Raw genomic sequence first — 22,585 nt, forward strand, 5'->3', positions numbered from 1 at the left:
AGACAGAGAGACAGACAGACAGACAGACAGACAGACAGACAGAGAGACAGAGAGACAGACAGACAGACAGACAGAGAGACAGAGAAACAGAGAGACAGAGAGAAAACATCAAAGTCACAAAGTCAATATTCCATCTCATGTGGACTCTCCATCATCTGCAAAATACCTGGAATCGTATCACAGGTAGAAACAATTGCAAAGGGCTATTATGAATGTGTTGCTATCTATGCTGTTCTGTCAAGTCATTTTAGATGAAGCACAGGAGATGATGAGAAAGCCGTTAAAGGCCATTCAGATGTGGCAAATTAACTCGCACACAGCCGAGAGGAACAAACACTAGATTATAAATCTGTGTTACTGCTCTGATCACATCTCTTCATCACTAGCTTATTGAACACTGTGGTTGGTGGGGGGAATGAATTGGCATTGACAACCCTCTATAGCTCTCTTCCCACCCCCCCTCTACATTGTTCAGTTCCTCTCTACCAATCTCTGCTAGGTATCTCCCTTTCCCTTTCCCTCACCCAAACGAACCCGTCCCCCACCTTCCTTCTCTCAAAGTTCTTCCTCATTCCATTATTCCACCCCACCCTCCCCTTTCCTTTCTCTGTTTGTCTCTCTTTCCTCTCCCTCCTTCTCCTCTCCCTCCTCCTCCTCTCCCACCCTTTCCTCTCCCTCCTTCTCCTCTCCCTCCTTCTCCTCTCCCTCCTTCTCCTCTCCCTCCTTCTCCTCTCCCTCCTTCTCCTCTCCCACCCTTTCCTCTCCCTCCCTTTCCTCTCCCTCCTTCTCCTCTCCCTCCTTCTCCTCTCCCTCCTTCTCCTCTCCCTCCTTCTCCTCTCCCTCCTTCTCCTCTCCCACCCTTTCCTCTCCCTCCCTTTCCTCTCCCTCCTCCTCCTCTCCCTCCTCCTCCCCTCTCTCTCTCTGTGGCATTAAGTTGCCTGGTTGCGTGCTAGAAGCAGAGATGGTTTTGTGGCACTCTCACATATTTACTTCAGTAATAACTCCTGGGGGAAATGTAGAGTGATGTTAACTGCACTGAAACTCCCTTATAGTGGACCTGATAACGTTTTAGCAACATGACATCTTATTCAAATCTGTTCATAGATCTTTCCAGGAAGAATATGACTTAAAAAATATATATATACATATATATATATATATATATATGTGTGACAAGCGAGCACTTTCTGTAGATATGGTCATTTTCACGTTTTAATACATTTATAGAATGTTTGGGAATGACAGTAAGGCATTGGTATAAATTCTACAGCAGTGTAGAATGGGATAGTGGTCGTGCTTTCGGATAATTTACAGACACCGCAGTAAAACAAAACCTAATAAAAACATATGTCTTGTCTAAAATAAGCCATTTGCCACAAGGGCCTGGCTTTATTCACTTTGAACTGGACTGTGTGTTTACAGGCAATAGCAACAGCGCGACTTTAGGTCATTAATAAAACGCATTATCCAAAAGCCACCCGAATGGATGTCTGCATAAATACCACAGAGTCCTCTTACATGAGGAAACTTCACAGTCCCTATGACACCTGCATCTCTGGCTGGAGCCACAGAAAAACGATACGAGGGGAAAAAGTTGGTCATTCACCCTCTCCTCCAAAGACATGGCGTCCTGCCAGTAGTTAGCTAGCGTTAGGCTCCGTGTTTTTAGCTTGCTAAATAACTAGCTAGTGTGGAGCGATGGGTAACGATGCTTCGTGGGTGTCAGTTGTTAATGTGTGCAGAGGGTCCCTGGTTCGAGCCCAGGTTGGGGCGAGGAGAGGGACGGAAGCTATACTGTTACACTAGTTACAGCAATTGATATGCTGGGCTGTCAAACTCAATGAGCAAACGGGACATTTGGAAAAAACACTCGTGGGCCAGACATGCAACTCTGACCCACAGTGGCCATTGTTTTTATTTGAATAAATATGGTCCTTTATAATGTCCACTTACTTACATAGGATTTATTTTAACATACTGTATAAAAAAAAATATATATATATATATAAATACTATTTGTCCGGTCTTTGCTGCTATGCTTGAAGATGCGCATAATATGCTGTAACCCTAATCAAAAAGTATTTAATAACTTCCTAAATAACAAAAACGTAGCTATAGTTTGTGGTAACATTAACACAAACACGTTTTGCTGTGCATGGATCACCGGTTGAATGCAGCATTGCTGTACGGTCCACTCAGCATGTGTTGTAGTTGAATAGCCCGTCTAGGCTACTGCTCTGATGTTGCTGTAATAGGGGCACGTCTACATGTGTTGTAGTCGAATAGCCCGTCTAGGCTACTGCTCTGATGTTGCTGTAATAGGGGCACGTCTACATGTGTTGTAGTCGAATAGCCCGTCTAGGCTACTGCTCTGATGTTGCTGTAATAGGCACGTCTACATGTGTTGTAGTCGAATAGCCCGTCTAGGCTACTGCTCTGATGTTGCTGTAATAGGCACGTCTACATGTGTTGTAGTCGAATAGCCCGTCTAGGCTACTGCTCTGATGTTGCTGTAATAGGCACGTCTACATGTGTTGTAGTCGAATAGCCCGTCTAGGCTACTGCTCTGATGTTGCTGTAATAGGCACGTCTACATGTGTTGTAGTCGAATAGCCCGTCTAGGCTACTGCTCTGATGTTGCTGTAATAGGCACGTCTACATGTGTTGTAGTCGAATAGCCCGTCTAGGCTACTGCTCTGATGTTGCTGTAATAGGCACGTCTACATGTGTTGTAGTCGAATAGCCCGTCTAGGCTACTGCTCTGATGTTGCTGTAATAGGCACGTCTACATGTGTTGTAGTCGAATAGCCCGTCTAGGCTACTGCTCTGATGTTGCTGTAATAGGCACGTCTACATGTGTTGTAGTCGAATAGCCCGTCTAGGCTACTGCTCTGATGTTGCTGTAATAGGCACGTCTACATGTGTTGTAGTCGAACAGCCCGTCTAGGCTACTGCTCTGATGTTGCTGTAATAGGCACGTCTACATGTGTTGTAGTCGAATAGCCCGTCTAGGCTACTGCTCTGATGTTGCTGTAATAGGCACGTCTACATGTGTTGTAGTCGAATAGCCCGTCTAGGCTACTGCTCTGATGTTGCTGTAATAGGCACGTCTACATGTGTTGTAGTTGAATAGCCCGTCTAGGCTACTGCTCTGATGTTGCTGTAATAGGCACGTCTACATGTGTTGTAGTCGAATAGCCCGTCTAGGCTACTGCTCTGATGTTGCTGTAATAGGCACGTCTACATGTGTTGTAGTCGAATAGCCCGTCTAGGCTACTGCTCTGATGTTGCTGTAATAGGCATGTCTACATGTGTTGTAGTCGAATAGCCCGTCTAGGCTACTGCTCTGATGTTGCTGTAATAGGCACGTCTACATGTGTTGTAGTCGAATAGCCCGTCTAGGCTACTGCTCTGATGTTGCTGTAATAGGCACGTCTACATGTGTTGTAGTTGAATAGCCCGTCTAGGCTACTGCTCTGATGTTGCTGTAATAGGCACGTCTACATGTGTTGTAGTCGAATAGCCCGTCTAGGCTACTGCTCTGATGTTGCTGTAATAGGCACGTCTACATGTGTTGTAGTCGAATAGCCCGTCTAGGCTACTGCTCTGATGTTGCTGTAATAGGCACGTCTACATGCTTCTCCTTTTCATGGTGTTTTGTTGCAGGTTTACTTTTTTTTGGTTATTTCATTGTTAAGCTTTAAAAAACCGAAGCCAGACTGCATCATTTTAGTTTGCCTAGGTTGGACGGTGGCATGTGTCTGTACACTTTCCCTCCGCTACGCGCTGTAAACGGGAACGCCGCGCCATTGGACGTTGAATTCACTGATGGAAGAGCATCAGGCTGTAATTTAATGTAATAAAGCAGATGACTCTAAAGTTGACTCAGTTATATTCGGTTGTGTGTCCTATTCGGCCCCGCAGGACTTGTGTTTGACATGTGCGCTAGTCTATTAGCCACGGTATGACTGGCTTGTGATCATTGCTAGTTTGATTGTGTTGACATGTGTGCTAGTCTATTAGCCACGGTATGACTGGCTTGTGATCATTGCATTTAACATTTACATTTAAGTCATTTAGCAGACGCTCTTATCCAGAGCGTCATTGCTAGTTTGATTGTGTTGACATGTGCGCTAGTCTATTAGCCACGGTATGACTGGCTTGTGATCATTGCTAGTTTGATTGTGTTGACATGTGCGCTAGTCTATTAGCCACGGTATGACTGGCTTGTGATCATTGCTAGTTTGATTGTGTTGACATGTGCGCTAGTCTATTAGCCACGGTACGACTGACTTGTGATCATTGCTAGTTTGATTGTGTTTGACATGTGCGCTAGTCTATTAGCCACGGTATGACTGACTTGTGATCATTGCTTGTTTGATTGTGTTTGACATGTGCGCTAGTCTATTAGCCACGGTACGACTGGCTTGTGATCATTGCTAGTTTGATTGTGTTTGACATGTGCGCTAGTCTATTAGCCACGGTATGACTGACTTGTGATCATTGCTTGTTTGATTGTGTTTGACATGTGCGCTAGTCTATTAGCCACGGTATGACTGACTTGTGATCATTGCTAGTTTGATTGTGTTGACATGTGCGCTAGTCTATTAGCCACGGTATGACTGCCTTGTGATCATTGCTAGTTTGATTGTGTTGACATGTGCGCTAGTCTATTAGCCACGGTATGACTGACTTGTGATCATTGCTAGTTTGATTGTGTTGACATGTGCGCTAGTCTATTAGCCACGGTATGACTGGCTTGTGATCATTGCTAGTTTGATTGTGTTGACATGTGCGCTAGTCTATTCCCAGTCTTAGTTACAGTCGTCCGTTTTTGTTCAAAATATTGAGTCATTGAAACTGAAACAGTGGATCCCGAATGGGAGGCAGTAAACAATGTACCAGACCAGCTGGGATTTAGAACCTGATAACAATATTTCTGGACGACCAAAGAAATGTATTGGTGAATTTTATAACATTTACATTTTAGTCATTTAGCAGACGCTCTTATCCAGAGCGACTTACAGTAGTGAATGCATACATTTCATACATTTTTTTTTTTTTCTGTGCTGGCCCACCGTGGGAATCAAACCCACAACCCTGGCATTGCAAACACCATGCTCTACCAACTGAGCCACAGGGAACTTAATATTAATTATGTATTGAACTACATCCATCTATTCTGACAACAATACCTTACTGTACATCATGGAATTTTGAGTAAAAAAATAACCTATTTTATAAACCTCATATAAAGTTGATTTTGAAGCATAAACTGGGAATTTGATATTTTTTTTTACTGATATTACGATTGTCTGTTTGTTTCATATCTGCAAAGTAGTTAAAACGCTGTCAGTTCCACTTTTTTAAATGAAATATTTAGCCAGTCTTAATTAGACATAAAGTGATTATATTGTAACAATCCAACCAGTTTGGATTTGAAGATGTTCTGTGTCGTTTTATTCGGACAGACCCTCCAAGACATGAGAGTGTTTGTGTACCTGCATGAACGTCCCCTTTCGTCTCACCTTGGTCTCTGTCCGTTGCCGTGACGGTGATCACCGTGGTTCCCGCTTCCTGGTTCTCTCTGACCTCCGCCTCCAGCTCCTCACCCTGGAACACCGGCGGCTCATCGTTCACATCAATCACGTGGACAGACAGAACCTGACTGGTGGACAGCTGAGGCATCCCATGATCCTCAGCTATGATGGTCAGGTTAAACACTTCCTGGTCCTCACGATCTAGAGCCTTCAGAATGGACAGAGAGCCTGGAGGAAAGGAGAGGAGAAGGAGAGAAGGAGGAGAGGAGAGGGGAGGAAATGGGAGAAGAAGGAGAGGAGAGGGGAGGAAATGAGAGAAGAAGGAGAGGAGAGGGGAGGAAATGAGAGAAGAAGGAGAGGAGAGGAGAAGAAATGAGAGGAGAGGAGAGGAGAGGAGAGAAAATGTGAGAAAAGGAGATGGGAAGGATAGGATAGGAGAGGAGAGGAGAGGAGTGGAGAGGAAATGAGAGAAGAAGGAGAGGAGAGGGGAAGAAATGAGAGGAGAGGAGAGGAGAGGAGAGGAGAGGATAGGAGAGTGGAGGGGAGGAGAGGAGAGGAGATGGGAGGAGAGGAGATGGGAAGGAGAGGGGAGGAGAGGAGATAGGAGAGGGGAGGGGAGGAGAAGAGATGGGAGGAGAGGAGATGGGAGGAGAGGAGATGGGACGAGAGGAGAGGGGAAGGAGAGGAGAGGAGAGGAGGGGAGAGGTGAGGAGAGGAAATGGGAGGAGAGGAGATGGGAAGGAGAGGGGAGGAGAGGAGAGGAGAGGAGAGGAGAGGAGAGGAGAGGAGAGGAGAGGAGAGGAGAGGAGAGGAGGGGAGAGGAGATGAGATGAGAGGAGACGATGAAAACATGAATTGGTTGACTAGATGGACCCATGTATCCAGCTCATTTAAATCTGTAAACTATTGGTAAGAAAATATCATATTTTTCATAGATTGATAGACAAAACTATTCCTTTTGATCAGAAAACCTTTGTTCGCCAATGTCTTCCTGATTCACATACACTGATAACCTACTAAGAATGACAGCCAGCCAATTCAGATCAGAAAAAAGTATACTCTCTCTCCCCTCTCTGTCTCTCTCTTCTCCCTGTCTCTCTCTCTCTACTCTCTCCCTGTCTCTCGTTGCTCTTTACTCTCTCCTCTCTGTCTCTACTCTCTCCCTGTCTCTCTCTCTACTCTCTCCCTGTCTCTCATTGTTCTCTACTCTCTCTCTCCTCTCTCTGTCTCTACTCTCTCCCCTCTCTGTCTCTACTCTCTCCCTGTCTCTCTCTACTCTCTCCCTCTCTGTCTCTACTCTCTCCCTGTCTCTCTCTACTCTCTCCCTGTCTCTCGTTGCTCTCTACTCTCTCTCTCCCCTCTCTCTCTCTACTCTCTCCCCGTTTCTCTCTACTCTCTCCCTGTCTCTCTCTACTCTCTCCCTGTCTCTCCCTCTACTCTCTCCCTGTCTCTCGTTGCTCTCTACTCTCTCTCCCCCCCATCTGTGTAGTAAAGCAGATTAACTGCGGCGTTTCTCATGAAGGATTGACAAGGGTTTCCAACATGCTGTTCTCATAAAGTTCTTTACTTTACAACACTAACACAATCACCAGGACACGCTCTCTACTTTCTGCTGAAACAAGAGAAGGTAAACATAGCTAATGTTAGCTAGCCAAATCAACACACCTCTCTTGGCCAGTTAGCTTGCTAGCTAACTTAACTTTTATTTAAGTGAATACTGGAGCAGCCCTGTGAATGCATACTGGAGCAGCTCTGTGAATGCATACTGGAGCAGCTCTGTGAATGAATACTGGAGCAGCTCTGTGAATGAATACTGGAGCAGCCCTGTGAATGCATACTGGAGCAGCTCTGTGAATGAATACTGGAGCAGCTCTGTGAATGCATACTGGAGCAGCCCTGTGAATGCATACTGGAGCAGCTCTGTGAATGCATACTGGAGCAGCTCTGTGAATGAATACTGGAGCAGCTCTGTGAATGCATACTGGAGAAGCTCTGTGAATGCATACTGGAGCAGCCCTGTGAATGCATACTGAAGAAGCTCTGTGAATGCATACTGGAGCAGCCCTGTGAATGAATACTGGAGCAGCTCTGTGAATGCATACTGGAGAAGGTCTGTGACAAAATATGGCAACTTACTAAAACAACTAAAGAACACCCTATCAGACAGGCTATCAGACAGGATATCAGACATGATATCAGACAGGATATCAGACAGGATATCAGACACCCTGTCAAATAGGATATCAGACACCCTGTCAAATAGGATATCAGACACCCTATGAGACAGGATATCAGACACCCTATCGACAGGATGTCAGACAGGCTATCAGACAGGCTATTAGACACCCTATCAAATAGGATATCAGACACTCTAGCAGACAGGATATCAGACAGTATGTCAGACAGGCTATCAGACAGGCTATTAGACACCCTATCAAATAGGATATCAGACACCCTATCAGACAGGATATCAGACACCCTATCAGACAGGATATTAGACAGGATATCAGACAGGCTATCAGACAGGATATCAGACCCGTTACTGTCCTTGTTGATTCAATAAAGGAGGGAAGATGTCTTGGATCACGGTTTGTGTGTGTTTGTGTGTGTGTGTTTGTGTGACAGTCATGTTCTGTTGAGCATGGGGAAGCAGTGGTATTTACATGCCTGCAGAGCCAGTTAAACTAACCAATACAGAGTTTCCACTATAAGACAGACAGAGACACGCTCACAAACACACCTACACACACACACACACACACCCTACCACCACCCCAACACACACACCCTACCACCACCACAACACACACACCCTACCACCACCCCAACACACACACACACACACACACACACACACACACACACACACACACACACCCTACCACCATCCCAACACACACACCTCTCACTCCAACTGGAACTATACTGAACAAAATATAAAACGCAACATGCAACAATTTCAAAGATTTTACTGAGTTACAGTTCATGTAATGAAATCAGTCAATTAAAATTAATTCATTAGGCCCTAATCTATCAATTTCACATGACTGGGCAGGGGCACAGCCATGGGTCGGCCTGGGAGGGCATAGGCCCACCCACTTTGGAGCCAGCTCCACTCACTGGGGAGCCAGACCCAGCCAATCAGAATTAGTTTTTCTCCACAAAAGGGCTTTATGACAGACAGAAATACTCCTCAGTTTCATCAGCTGTCCAGGTGGCTGGTTTCAGACGATCCCGCAGGGGAAGGAGGCTGATGAGGAGGTTCTGGGCTGGCGTGGTTACACGTTGTTCTGCGGTTGTGAGTCCAGTTGGACGTACTGCCAAATTCTCTAAAACAATGTTGGAGGCGACTTATGGTAAAGAAATTAACATTCGATTTTCTAGCAACAGCTCTGGTGGACATTCCTGCAGTCAGCATGACAATTGCACGCTCCCTCAGAACTTGAGACATCTGTGGCATTGTGTTATGTGACAAAACTGCTCGTTTTAGAGGGACCTTTTATTTCCCCCAGCACAAGGTGCACCTGTGTAATGATCATGCTGTTTAATCAGCTTCTTGATATGCCACACCAGTCAGGTGGATGGATTATCTTGGCAAAGTTTTTTGTACTTCCCCTCTTTCCTTCTCTCCATGTTGTTCCTTCTCTCCATCTCCCTATATCTTTCATTCTCTCCATCATTAGCATGTCTCCTACTCCCCCCCCATCTATAATACAGGCTGAGGAGTGATGGAAACCAGAAGTTAAACATTATCGGTGGGTAATTCAGCAGCCTCTGCTCTCGACAGTAATGGCTTAAAGAAACTAAGCTAGACTCATCTGGAACCGCCATTAACTAACTGTCCCTCTGTACTGTAGACTACCTCTCTGTACTGTAGACTACCTCTCTGTACTGTAGACTACCTCTCTGTACTGTAGACTACCCCTCTGTACTGTAGACTACACCTCTCTTAATTCCAAGCAGCGTGGGATGCGTGTGTGTGTGTGTGTGCGTGTGCGTGTGCGTGTGTGCGTGTGCGTGTGTAGTGTGTGTGTGTGTGTGTTTGTGTGTGTGTGTGTAGTGTATCACACACAGAGGCCTCCATTATATTACCCAGTGCTGATGATTGAGAAACGACATGTTAATATACACATATATAACATATCAATGGGTTTCCTCTTCTTCTCCTGCCATAATAAAACCAAGTTCCCATGAACACATCTGCCATAATAAAACCAAGTTCCCATGAACACATCTGTCATAATAAAACCAAGTTCCCATGAACACATCTGTCATAATAAAACCAAGTTCCCATGAACACATCTGTCATAATAAAACCAAGTTCCCATGAACACATCTGTCATAATAAAACCAGGTTCCCATGAACACATCTGTCATAATAAAACCAAGTTCCCATGAACACATCTGTCATAAGAAAACCAGGTTCCCATGAACACATCTGCCATAATAAAACCAGGTTCCCATGAACACATCTGTCATAAGAAAACCAGGTTCCCATGAACACATCTGTCATAATAAAACCAAGTTCCCATGAACACATCTGTCATAATAAAACCAAGTTCCCATGAACACATCTGCCATAATAAAACCAGGTTCCCATGAACACATCTGTCATAATAAAACCAAGTTCCCATGAACACATCTGTCATAATAAAACCAAGTTCCCATGAACACATCTGTCATAATAAAACCAAGTTCCCATGAACACATCTGTCATAATAAAACCAAGTTCCCATGAACACATCTGTCATTAGAGGAAAACCAGGTTCCCATGAACACATCTGTCATAATAAAACCAAGTTCCCATGAACACATCTGTCATAATAAAACCAAGTTCCCATGAACACATCTGTCATTAGAGGAAAACCAGGTTCCCATGAACACATCTGTCATAATAAAACCAAGTTCCCATGAACACATCTGTCATAAGAAAACCAAGTTCCCATGAACACATCTGTCATTAGAGGAAAACCAGGTTCCCATGAACACATCTGTCATAATAAAACCAAGTTCCCATGAACACATCTGTCATAATAAAACCAGGTTCCCATGAACACATCTGTCATAAGAAAACCAAGTTCCCATGAACACATCTGTCATAATAAAACCAAGTTCCCATGAACACATCTGTCATAATAAAACCAGGTTCCCATGAACACATCTGCCATAATAAAACCAGGTTCCCATGAACACATCTGGCATAATAAAACCAAGTTCCCATGAACACATCTGTCATAATAAAACCAGGTTCCCATGAACACATCTGCCATAATAAAACCAAGTTCCCATGAACACATCTGCCATAATAAAACCAGGTTCCCATGAACACATCTGCCATAATAAAACCAGGTTCCCATGAACACATCTGCCATAATAAAACCAGGTTCCCATGAACACATCTGCCATAATAAAACCAGGTTCCCATGAACACATCTGCCATAATAAAACCAGGTTCCCATGAACACATCTGCCATAATAAAACCAGGTTCCCATGAACACATCTGCCATAATAAAACCAGGTTCCCATGAACACATCTGTCATAATAAAACCAAGTTCCCATGAACACATCTGCCATAATAAAACCAGGTTCCCATGAACACATCTGCCATAATAAAACCAGGTTCCCATGAACACATCTGTCATAATAAAACCAGGTTCCCATGAACACATCTGTCATAATAAAACCAAGTTCCCATGAACACATCTGTCATAATAAAACCAAGTTCCCATGAACACATCTGTCATAATAAAACCAGGTTCCCATGAACACATCTGTCATAATAAAACCAGGTTCCCATGAACACATCTGTCATAATAAAACCAAGTTCCCATGAACACATCTGCCATAATAAAACCAAGTTCCCATGAACACATCTGCCATAATAAAACCAAGTTCCCATGAACACATCTGTCATAATAAAACCAAGTTCCCATGAACACATCTGCCATAATAAAACCAAGTTCCCATGAACACATCTGCCATAATAAAACCAAGTTCCCATGAACACATCTGCCATAATAAAACCAAGTTCCCATGAACACATCTGTCATAATAAAACCAAGTTCCCATGAACACATCTGTCATTAGAGGAAAACCAGGTTCCCATGAACACATCTGCCATAATAAAACCAAGTTCCCATGAACACATCTGCCATAATAAAACCAAGTTCCCATGAACACATCTGCCATAATAAAACCAAGTTCCCATGAACACATCTGTCATAATAAAACCAAGTTCCCATGAACACATCTGCCATAATAAAACCAAGTTCCCATGAACACATCTGCCATAATAAAACCAAGTTCCCATGAACACATCTGCCATAATAAAACCAAGTTCCCATGAACACATCTGCCATAATAAAACCAAGTTCCCATGAACACATCTGTCATTAGAGGAAAACCAAAGAATTAACATGCATTAACACGGCTCATAAGAATATATCTGGAATGGAGCCAATGGACTATCAGACACATAGAAACCTGTCATGCCCTGTTCTGTTTCACCTGTCTTTGTGCTTGTCTCCACCCTCCTACCTTTAGTTTCTATAAACACTGTCTGCACCTGGGTCATACCTTAAAATGTGATAGAAACCATGTGTTTGATACCATTCCACTGATTTTGCTCCAGCCATTAACCACGAGTCCATCCTCCCCTATTAAAAAGGTACCACCAATCACCTGTGGCTGAAGTACTATTTGAAATGATTTATAATAATACTCTTATCTGGGCTTGATTGGAGCTTGACTGGAGCAATGGAACCAATAGAACAGTGACACGGGTTACAAACCCCGCCCATCCAGGAAGACAAGAAGGAAAAAAAAAAAATGCTGAAAGTATCTGAAAGATTTCAAATAGTTTTTAAACCCAGGCCTGCTCAGGAGTGGGATGTAATGACGTGTCCATGGAAACCTGTGGTAGCTCAAGCCCCTCTATGGGAGGGATAATGTGTAACAGCCGTCGTAGGAAGTGGACCAAAATGCAGCGGGTACGTGAATGCTCATCTTTTTTTTATGACGCGCACTATCCAAAAACAACAAAACGAACGACAGCTAAACAGTAATGCAGGCTAAACATAGCAGTGCACAAACAACCTCCCACAATTCCCACAACAAACACACCCCCCCTATACATAGGACCATCAATCAGAGGCAACGAGGAACAGCTGCCTCCAATTGAAGGCCCAATCTCAATTAACTAAACACCCTAGATCTAACAATTAAATACACAACATAGAACCTAACCAAAAACCCCGGACTAATCTAAACAAACACCCCTCTACATAAACACATATACCAACAAACCCCGAACCACACAAAACAAACACCACCTGTCACGTCCTGACCAAACTACAATAACAAATAACCCCTTTACTGGTCAGGACGTGACATAATGATTAAGGTCAATGATGTAAATCTATAGAATAAGCCTACATGGTAAACACTCCAATGTGTTACATCAATAAGAGACCAACTCCAGAATAATTCTATAGTAGTAAAACATCATTCCAGACCAACACTTGTACTACTGTAGGGCATCTCTAAAGACTGTAAAATGTTGGAATCTGTTACCTGCTTGTAAATAAATATACAGTGCCTTCTGAAAGTATTCAGACCCCTTGACTTTTTCCTCATTTTGTTATGTTTCAGCCTGATCCTAAAATTGATTAAATCGTTTTTTCCCCCTCTTATCAATCTACACACACTACCCTATAATGACCAAGCAAAAACAGGTTTTTGTAAATGTTTGCTAATTTATTAAAATAAAAAACTTAAATATATACATTGTAGTCATTTAGCAGACGCTCTTATCCAGAGCGACGTACAGTAGCGAATGCATACATTTCATACAATTGTTTCTCCGTACTGGTCCCCCGCGGGAATTGAACCCACAACCCTGGCGTTGCAAACACCATGCTCTACCAACTGAGCCACACGGGATTGTATCTCATATACATTTGCATAAGTATTCAGTACCTTTACTCAGTACTTTGTTGAAGCACCTTTGGCAGCGATTACAGCCTTGAGTCTTCTCGGGTATGATGCTACAAGCTTGGCACACCTGTATTTAGGGAGTTTCTCCCATTCTTCTCTGCAGATCCTCTCAAGCTCTGTCAGGTTGGATGGGGAGTGTTGCTGCACAGCTTTTTTCAGGTCTCTCCAGAGAAGTCCGATCGGGTTCAAGTCCGGGCTCTGGCTGGGCCACTCAAGGACATTCAGAGACTTGTCCTGAAGCCACTCCGGTGTTGTCTTGGCTGTGTGCTTAGGGTCGTTGTCCTGTTGGAAGGTGAATCTTTGCCCAGTCTGAGGTTCTGAGTGCTCTGGAGCAGGTTTCCATCAAGGATCTCTCTGTACTTTGCTCTGTTCATCTTTCCCTCGATCCTGACTAGTCTCCCAGTCCCTGCCACTGAAAAACATCCCCAGAGCATGATGCTGCCACCACCATGCTTCACCATAGGGATGGTGCCAGGTTTCCTCCAGACATGACACCTGGAATGTATTTCATTTAACAGGCGTGCCTCAACAATTCCTTCGACCTCATGGCTTGGTTTTTCCTCTGACATGCACTGTCAACTGTGGAACCTTATATAGACAGGTGTGTGCCTTTCCAAATCATGTCTAGTCTATTTAATTTACCACAGGTGGACTCCAATCAAGTTGTATAAACATTTCAAGGATGATCAATGGAAACAGGATGCACCTGAGCTCAATTTAGAGTCTCATAGCAAAGGGTCTGAATACTTATTTAAATAATCTATTTCTGTTTTTTTATTTTTAATACATTTGTAAGAACTTCTAAAAACCTGTTTTTGCTTTGTCATTATGGGGTATTTGTGTGTAGATTGCTGAGGAATTAATTTTATTTAATCAATTTTAGAACTAGGCTGTAAATGATTAAAAAAAAGTGGAAAAAGTGAAGGGTCCTGAACACTTTTCCGAAGGAACTGAATATGATTCTCCCTGTTCTGGGGTCTGAGACAGAGCTCGCAGTGTTAGGTTTAGGAGGATTACAGGTGTAGGATCCTAATTTGACCTGTATTGACCTGTATGTATCTGAGACAGAGCTCGCAGTGTTAGGTTTAGGAGGATTACAGGTGTAGGATCCTAATTTGACCTGTATTGACCTGTATGTATCTGAGACAGAGCTCGCAGTGTTAGGTTTAGGAGGATTACAGGTGTAGGATCCTAATTTGACCTGTATTGACCTGTATGTATCTGAGACAGAGCTCGCAGTGTTAGGTTTAGGAGGATTACAGGTGTAGGATCCTAATTTGACCTGTATTGACCTGTATGTATCTGAGACAGAGCTCGCAGTGTTAGGTTTAGGAGGATTACAGGTGTAGGATCCTAATTTGACCTGTATTGACCTGTATTTATCTGAGACAGAGCTCGCAGTGTTAGGTTTAGGAGGATTACAGGTGTAGGATCCTAATTTGACCTGTATTGACGTAGCAAAAATAATCCCGCTGCAACAAGATTTGAACATTTAGTCCATAATGTTGGTTGATATGTGATTAGGCTATTAGCTGGTCAAAATGAGGCTACATAAAATGTGGAATACTGTTAATATAACCGTGTGAGTGTGAGCTTTCAGTTAATTTATGACTTTCCTGCGGCTCAGGAACAAAAGAGTGATCCAATTAAGATCCTCCATCTGTAGACTTGAGTCTGTGTTGGAAGTCTCAGTAGTGTTAGGGTCTTACTCGTGTCAGAGGCCAGGGGTTAGGGGTCAGAGGTCTTACCGGTGTTGGGGTTCAGGCTGAAGCGTCCATCGCTGTTCCCTAATTGGATGCTGTAGGACAGTCGTCCGTTCTCTCCCTCGTCCTCGTCACGAGCCATCACGTACACAACCACGAACCTGACAATACACAGCAACACACAGCAGATAGTCAGGACCTGGATCTTAAAAGTCGAACTACATTCTTCGCATCAATCTATCACTTTCCATTGTGATTCAGGCCTCATCCATGTCTCCTCTTGACAAGGTCTCCAGATTTCTCCTAATGTCTCCTCTTGACAAGGTCTCCAGATTTCTCCTAATGTTTCCTCTTGACAAGGTCTACAGATTTCTCCTAATGTCTCCTCTTGACAAGGTCTCCAGATTTCTCCTAATGTCTCCTCTTGACAAGGTCTCCAGATTTCTCCAAATCTCTCCTCTTGACAAGATCTACAGATGCATCTGGACTAGACTATGGACAGCTCAACTTCTTACATTATGGGGCTAAATTCTCCCTTAAAATGTTGTGCTTTTAATAATTTGAATGAGATATGCCTCTCAGTGAATGTTTTGCTCACCCGACAGGCTGGTCCTCCATGACGCTGACGGCTGAGGATGAGCTGAACACGGGAGCGTTGTCATTGTCGTCCGTCACAAACACCCGGGCCGTCACTGACCCCCAGCGCCGCGCGGACACGTCCTCCGCCTGGTCAGTCGCCCTGACAACCAGGTAGAGGGAGGACGTGGTCTCGTGATCTAACTTCTGACCCAAGGTCAGGACCCCAGTGGAAGGGTTAAGGGTCAGGAGGTGAAGGGAGTCAGGCCAGCGGTGTTGGATCGAGTAAAGCAGCTCGCTGTTGGGACCACTGCCGTCCTAAAGGAACAGAGAAATGAGAACGTCTGATTTAACATAATTAACACATAAAGTATGAGTTTTTAGGGACAAGACATTACCTTATCAGCCCGACTCTTGAGATTTTAATAGTTAACAGCAACAAAATCATTGAACCTGAAGAGACATCATATCTTAACTCCTACAGTGAGGTAACTCCAACCGTGACATTGAAACCCCAACATGTTATCTCTTCTATCAGATTATTGATAATAGTTCACTATTTTATTATCATGTGAAAGCTGTTTATTGTATTATATAACCTACTACTGTCCCACCTTATCAGCAGCCTGGAAGGTGTAGATGGAGACTCCCGGCTGGGTGTTCTCTGGTATCACTATGGTAACGGGGTCCTCGGTGAACTGGGGGGCGTGGTCATTGCTGTCTTGGACGTTAATGTCCAGCTGTACTCTGTGACTGCTGGGGTACGCCAGCGTGAAATCTGATACCTCCACATGCAGAGTGTACCTGGAAGGAGAGAGGGATGGATGGATGGGAGAGAGAGAGAGAGAGAGAGACAGAGAGAGAGAGAGAGGGAGAGAGAGGGAGACAGAGAGAGAGAGAGAGACAGAGACAGAGAATGAGAGGGAGAGACAGAGAGAGAGAGAATGAGAGAGAGAGAGACAGAGAGAGAATGAGAGAGAGAGACAGAGAGAGGAGATGAGAGAAGAGAGAATGAGAGAGGGAATAAAAAAGAACAGAGAGACAAGAGAGAGAGAGAGAGGGAGAGGAGAAGAATGGAGAGAGAGAATGGAGAGGAGTAGACAGAGAGAGAGAGGGAGTAAAGAGAGAGATAGAGAGGACAGAGACAGAGAACAGAGACAGAGAGAGAGAAAGAGGAGGAGAGAGAGATAATGAGACGAGAGAGAGGACAGAGGAGAACAGAGAAGAACGAGAGAGAGAGAGGGAACGAGAAGAGATGAGAAGAGACAGAGACAGATGACAAGAAAGGACAGAAGCGAGAGAGAGGAGAGATATCAGAGAGAGAAAAAGAAAAAGAAAAAGAGAGACAGTCAAGTTGAGATAGAAGTAAATGATAGAAAAAGGAAATCCTCTCTAAACTCCCAGATGTATCCCATATAATAGGTTTAATAAAGATGTAATGAAGAATAGCTGTAATTAGCAGGTTCACCTATCCCCTTCCTCATAGTCCAGTTCTCTGACCAGGTACACGTCTCCCGTAACCCGGTCAACCATGAACGTCCCCTTCCGGTCCGTCCCGCCCACCACCACGTACGTCACCTGGCCGTCCAACGACAGCGTGTCACGCTGGTCATGTGACCGGACAGAGCCAATGACAGAGCCTGGGGCGATGCCCTCCACTGAGTTGAGAGTCATGGAGAGAGTGTTCTTTGCAGAAGACTTACTGGAGTTCACAACCTGCAGGTGAAGACAGATAGATTGTGTTCAATCCAGTTCAATCCAGTTCAATGTAATTCAATGCATCTGGGAGTCGTTTAAAATGGGTGGGAAAGCAGAGCAAAGAACTTAAAGTACCAGTCAAAAGTTTGGACACACATACTCATTCAAGAGTTTTTCTTAATGTTTTACTATTTTCTACATTGTAGAATAGTAGTGAAGACATCAAAACTATGAAATAACACACTTGGAATCATGTAGTAACCAAAAAAGTGTTAAACAAATGAAAATATATTTTAGATTTTTAGATTATTTAAAGTAGGCACCCTTTGCCTAGACAGTTTTGCACACTCTTGGCATTCTCTCAACCAGCTTCATGAGGTAGTCACCTGGAATGCATTGTTAACAGTTACTTTGTGGAATTTCTTTCCTTTTTAATGCGTTTGAGTCAGTTGTGTTGTGACAAGGTAGGGGTGGTATACAGAAGATAGCCCTACTTGGTAAAATACCAAGTCCATATTATGGTCAAGAACAGCTCAAATAAGCAAAGAGAAATGACAGTCCATCATTATTTTAAGACATGAAAGGCAGTCAATGCAGCCGCAAAAACTATCAAGCTCTATGTTGAAACTGTCTCTCATGAGGACCACCACAGGAAAAGAAGACCCAGAGTTACCTCTTATGCAGAGTTCATTAGAGTTTTGACCCTTTTGGCACGGCAGGTAGCCTAGCGGTTAGAGCATTGGGCCAGTAACCGAAAGGTTGCTGGATCAAGTCCCCGAGCTGACAAGGTAAAAATGTGTCGTTCTGTCCCTGAACAAGGCAGTTAACCCACTGTTCCCCGGTGGGCCGTCATTGTAAATAAGAATTTGTTCTTAACTGACTTGCCTAGTTAAATAAAGGTTACACATTTAAAACATGTTTATTTATTTATTTATATATATAAAAAATATAAAAAATGTGAGTTACAAGCATCAGACATTGCAGCCCAAATAAATGCTTCACAGAGTAACAGACACATCTCAACATCAACTATTCAGAGGAGACTGTGTGAATCAGGCCTTCCTGGTCGAATTGCAGCAAATGAATCAATAAGAAGAGTTATTGATTCGTGTTTCCTGCTTGGGGCAATGGACATTAGACCGGTGGAAATCTGTCCTTTGGATTTCAGTCCAAATTTGAGATTTTTGGTTCCAACCTCTGTGTCTTTGTGAGACGCAGTGTAGGTGAACGGATGATCTCCGCATGTGTCGTTCCCACCGTGAAGCATGGAGGAGGAGGTGTGATTGTGCTTAGCTGGTGACACTGTCAGGGATTTATTTAGAATTCAAGGCACGCTTAACCAGCAACACTACCACGGCATTCTGCAGCGATACGCCATCCCATCTAGTTTGCGCTTAGTGGGACTATCATTTGTTTTTCAACAGGACAATGACCCAACACACCTCCAGGCTGTGTAAGGGCTATTTGACCAAGAAGGAAAGTGATGGAGTGCTGCATCAGATGACCTGGCCTCCACAATCACCCAACCTCAATCCAATTGAGATGGTTTGGGATGAGTTGGATCACAGAGTTAAGGAAAAGCAGCCAACAAGTGCTCAGCATATGTGGGAACTCCTTCAAGACTGTTGGAAAAGCATTCCAGGTGAAGCTGGTTGAGAGAATGCCAAGAATGTGCAAAGCAGTCATCAAGGAAAAGGGTGGCTACTTTGAAGAATCTAAAATCTAAAATATATTTTGATTTGTTTAACACCTTTTTGATTACTACATGATTCCATATGTGTAATTTCATAATTTTGATGTCTTCACTATTATTCTACAACGTAGAAAATAGTAAAAAAAATAAATAAAGAAAAACCCTGGAATGAGTAGATGTGTCCAAACTTTTGACTGGCGCTGTATATTTCAACTCCATTCATTTTAATACAATTCATCTTCTGCTTTATGCCTGTCAAAATGAATTGACTCAGACTGAAAAGTCTCCCCAGGTTTGAACGGATTAAATACCTCTCTAAAGAAATAGACCATGTCTGGGAGGACAGACAGTGACTCGGAGGAGACAGACAGACAGTTGTCCAGATGTTGTCTGTCAGTGACTATAACCGTAAAAAAATGTTTTGTCCCAATAGCCTTACACAATGATTTTCCAATTGTGTTCCAACTGGCACCCTATACAGTGCACTACTTTAGACCAGAGCCCTATGGCACCCTATTCCCTATATAGTGCACTACTTTAAACCAGAGCCCTATGGCACCCTATTCCCTATATAGTGCACTACTTTAGACCAGAGCTCTATGGCACCCTATTCCCTATATAGTGCACTACTTTTGACCAGAGCCCTATGGCACCCTATTCCCTATATAGTGCACTACTTTTGACCAGAACCCTATGGCACCCTATTCCCTATATAGTGCACTACTATAGACCAGGTCCCATCGGGCTCTGGTCAAAAGTAGTGCTCCCTATACTGTAGGGAATGAGGTGGCGTTTGGAACACAGACATAACATTGAACTATAGTGATGACAGAGAGGGGATGAGACAAGGAAACAATGATGGGAGGAGAAAAAAATAAACAAGTGTGTAAACATTCCCTTTCAGAGACATGCTCCAACACACGCTATCGGTCAGGCCAGCACGCTACTGGTCAGGCCAACACGCTATCGGTCAGGCCAACACGCTGCTGGTCAGGCCAACACGCTGCTGGTCAGGCCAACACGCTACTGGTCAGGCCAACACGCTACTGGTCAGGCCAACACGCTACTGGTCAGGCCAACACGCTACTGGTCAGGCCAACACGCTACTGGTCAGGCCAACACGCTACTGGTCAGGCCAACACGCTACTGGTCAGGCCAACACGCTACTGGTCAGGCCAACACGCAATCGGTTAGGCCAACACGCTCTCGGTCAGGCCAACACGCTACTGGTCAGGCCAACACGCTACTGGTCAGGCCAACACGCTACTGGTCAGGCCAACACGCTACTGATCAGGCCAACACGCTACTGGTCAGGCCAACACGCTACTGGTCAGGCCAACACGCTACTGGTCAGGCCAACACGCTACTGGTCAGGCCAACACGCTATCGGTCAGGCCAACACGCTATCGGTCAGGCCAACACGCTACTGGTCAGGCCAACACGCTACTGTTCAGGGCAACACGCTACTGGTCAGGCCAACACGCTACTGGTCAGGCCAACACGCTACTGGTCAGGCCAACACGCTACTGGTCAGGCCAACACGCTACTGATCAGGCCAACACGCTACTGGTCAGGCCAACACGCTACTGGTCAGGCCAACACGCTACTGGTCAGGCCAACACGCTACTGGTCAGGCCAACACGCTACTGGTCAGGCCAACACGCTATCGGTCAGGCCAACACGCTACCGGTCAGGCCAACACGCTACTGGTCAGGCCAACACGCAATCGGTTAGGCCAACACGCTCTCGGTCAGGCCAACACGCTACTGGTCAGGCCAACACGCTACTGGTCAGGCCAACACGCTACTGGTCAGGCCAACACGCTACTGATCAGGCCAACACGCTACTGGTCAGGCCAACACGCTACTGGTCAGGCCAACACGCTACTGGTCAGGCCAACACGCTACTGGTCAGGCCAACACGCTACCGGTCAGGCCAACACGCTATCGGTCAGGCCAACACGCTACCGGTCAGGCCAACACGCTACTGGTCAGGCCAACACGCAATCGGTTAGGCCAACACGCTCTCGGTCAGGCCAACACGCTACTGGTCAGGCCAACACGCTACTGGTCAGGCCAACACGCTACTGGTCAGGCCAACACGCTACTGGTCAGGCCAACACGCTACTGGTCAGGCCAACACGCTACTGGTCAAGCCAACATGCTATCGGTCAGGCCAACACGCTACTGGTCAGGCCAACACGCTATCGGTCAGGCCAACACGCTACTGGTCAGGCCAACACGCTATCGGTCAGGCCAACACGCTACTGGTCAAGCCAACACGCTATCGGTCAGGCCAACACGCTACTGGTCAAGCCAACACGCTACTGGTCAGGCCAACACGCTACTGGTCAGGGATGGTAATACAGCTCTATAGTGGTGGGGATGGTAATACAGCTCTATAGTGGTGGGGATGGTAATACAGCTCTATAGTAGTGGTAATACAGCTCTATAGTGGTGGGGATGGTAATACAGCTCTATAGTGGTGGTAATACAGCTCTATAGTGGTGGGGATGGTAATACAGCTCTATAGTGGTGGGGATGGTAATACAGCTCTATAGTGGTGGGGATGGTAATACAGCTCTATAGTGGTGGGGATGGTAATACAGCTCTATAGTGGTGGGGATGGTAATACAGCTCTATAGTGATGGGGATGGTAATACAGCTCTATAGTGGTGGGGATGGTAATACAGCTCTATAGTGGTGGGGATGGTAATACAGCTCTATAGTGGTGGTAATACAGCTCTATAGTGGTGGGGATGGTAATACAGCTCTATAGTGGTGGGGATGGTAATACAGCTCTATAGTGGTGGGGATGGTAATACAGCTCTATAGTGGTGGGGATGGTAATACAGCTCTATAGTGGTGGGGATGGTAATACAGCTCTATAGTGATGGTAATACAGCTCTATAGTGGTGGGGATGGTAATACAGCTCTATAGTGGTGGGGATGGTAATACAGCTCTATAGTGGTGGGGATGGTAATACAGCTCTATAGTGGTGGGGATGGTAATACAGCTCTATAGTGGTGGGGATGGTAATACAGCTCTATAGTGATGGGGATGGTAATACAGCTCTATAGTGGTGGTAATACAGCTCTATAGTGGTGGGGATGGTAATACAGCTCTATAGTGGTGGGGATGGTAATACAGCTCTATAGTGGTGGGGATGGTAATACAGCTCTATAGTGGTGGGGATGGTAATACAGCTCTATAGTGGTGGGGATGGTAATACAGCTCTATAGTGATGGTAATACAGCTCTATAGTGGTGGGGATGGTAATACAGCTCTATAGTGGTGGGGATGGTAATACAGCTCTATAGTGGTGGGGATGGTAATACAGCTCTATAGTGGTGGGGATGGTAATACAGCTCTATAGTG

The 22,585-nt window shown here is 44.7% G+C and overlaps 1 protein-coding gene across 1 annotated transcript in view; it reads right to left on the reverse strand.

The window, feature by feature from the left end:
• The window catches only part of LOC115185012 (protocadherin-16), a gene marked incomplete at its 5' end in the record, with an annotated part of 66,772 nt that overhangs the window by 37,458 nt on the left and 6,729 nt on the right, over nucleotides 1-22,585 (reverse strand). Inside the window, 5 exon segments of the mRNA XM_029745614.1 lie at nucleotides 5,529-5,768; nucleotides 15,286-15,401; nucleotides 15,839-16,134; nucleotides 16,431-16,620; nucleotides 17,285-17,532. Coding sequence (XP_029601474.1) covers nucleotides 5,529-5,768; nucleotides 15,286-15,401; nucleotides 15,839-16,134; nucleotides 16,431-16,620; nucleotides 17,285-17,532 — 1,090 coding nt within the window.

Source organism: Salmo trutta, unplaced genomic scaffold (genome assembly GCF_901001165.1).
Source record: "Salmo trutta unplaced genomic scaffold, fSalTru1.1, whole genome shotgun sequence".
NCBI lineage: Eukaryota > Metazoa > Chordata > Actinopteri > Salmoniformes > Salmonidae > Salmo > Salmo trutta.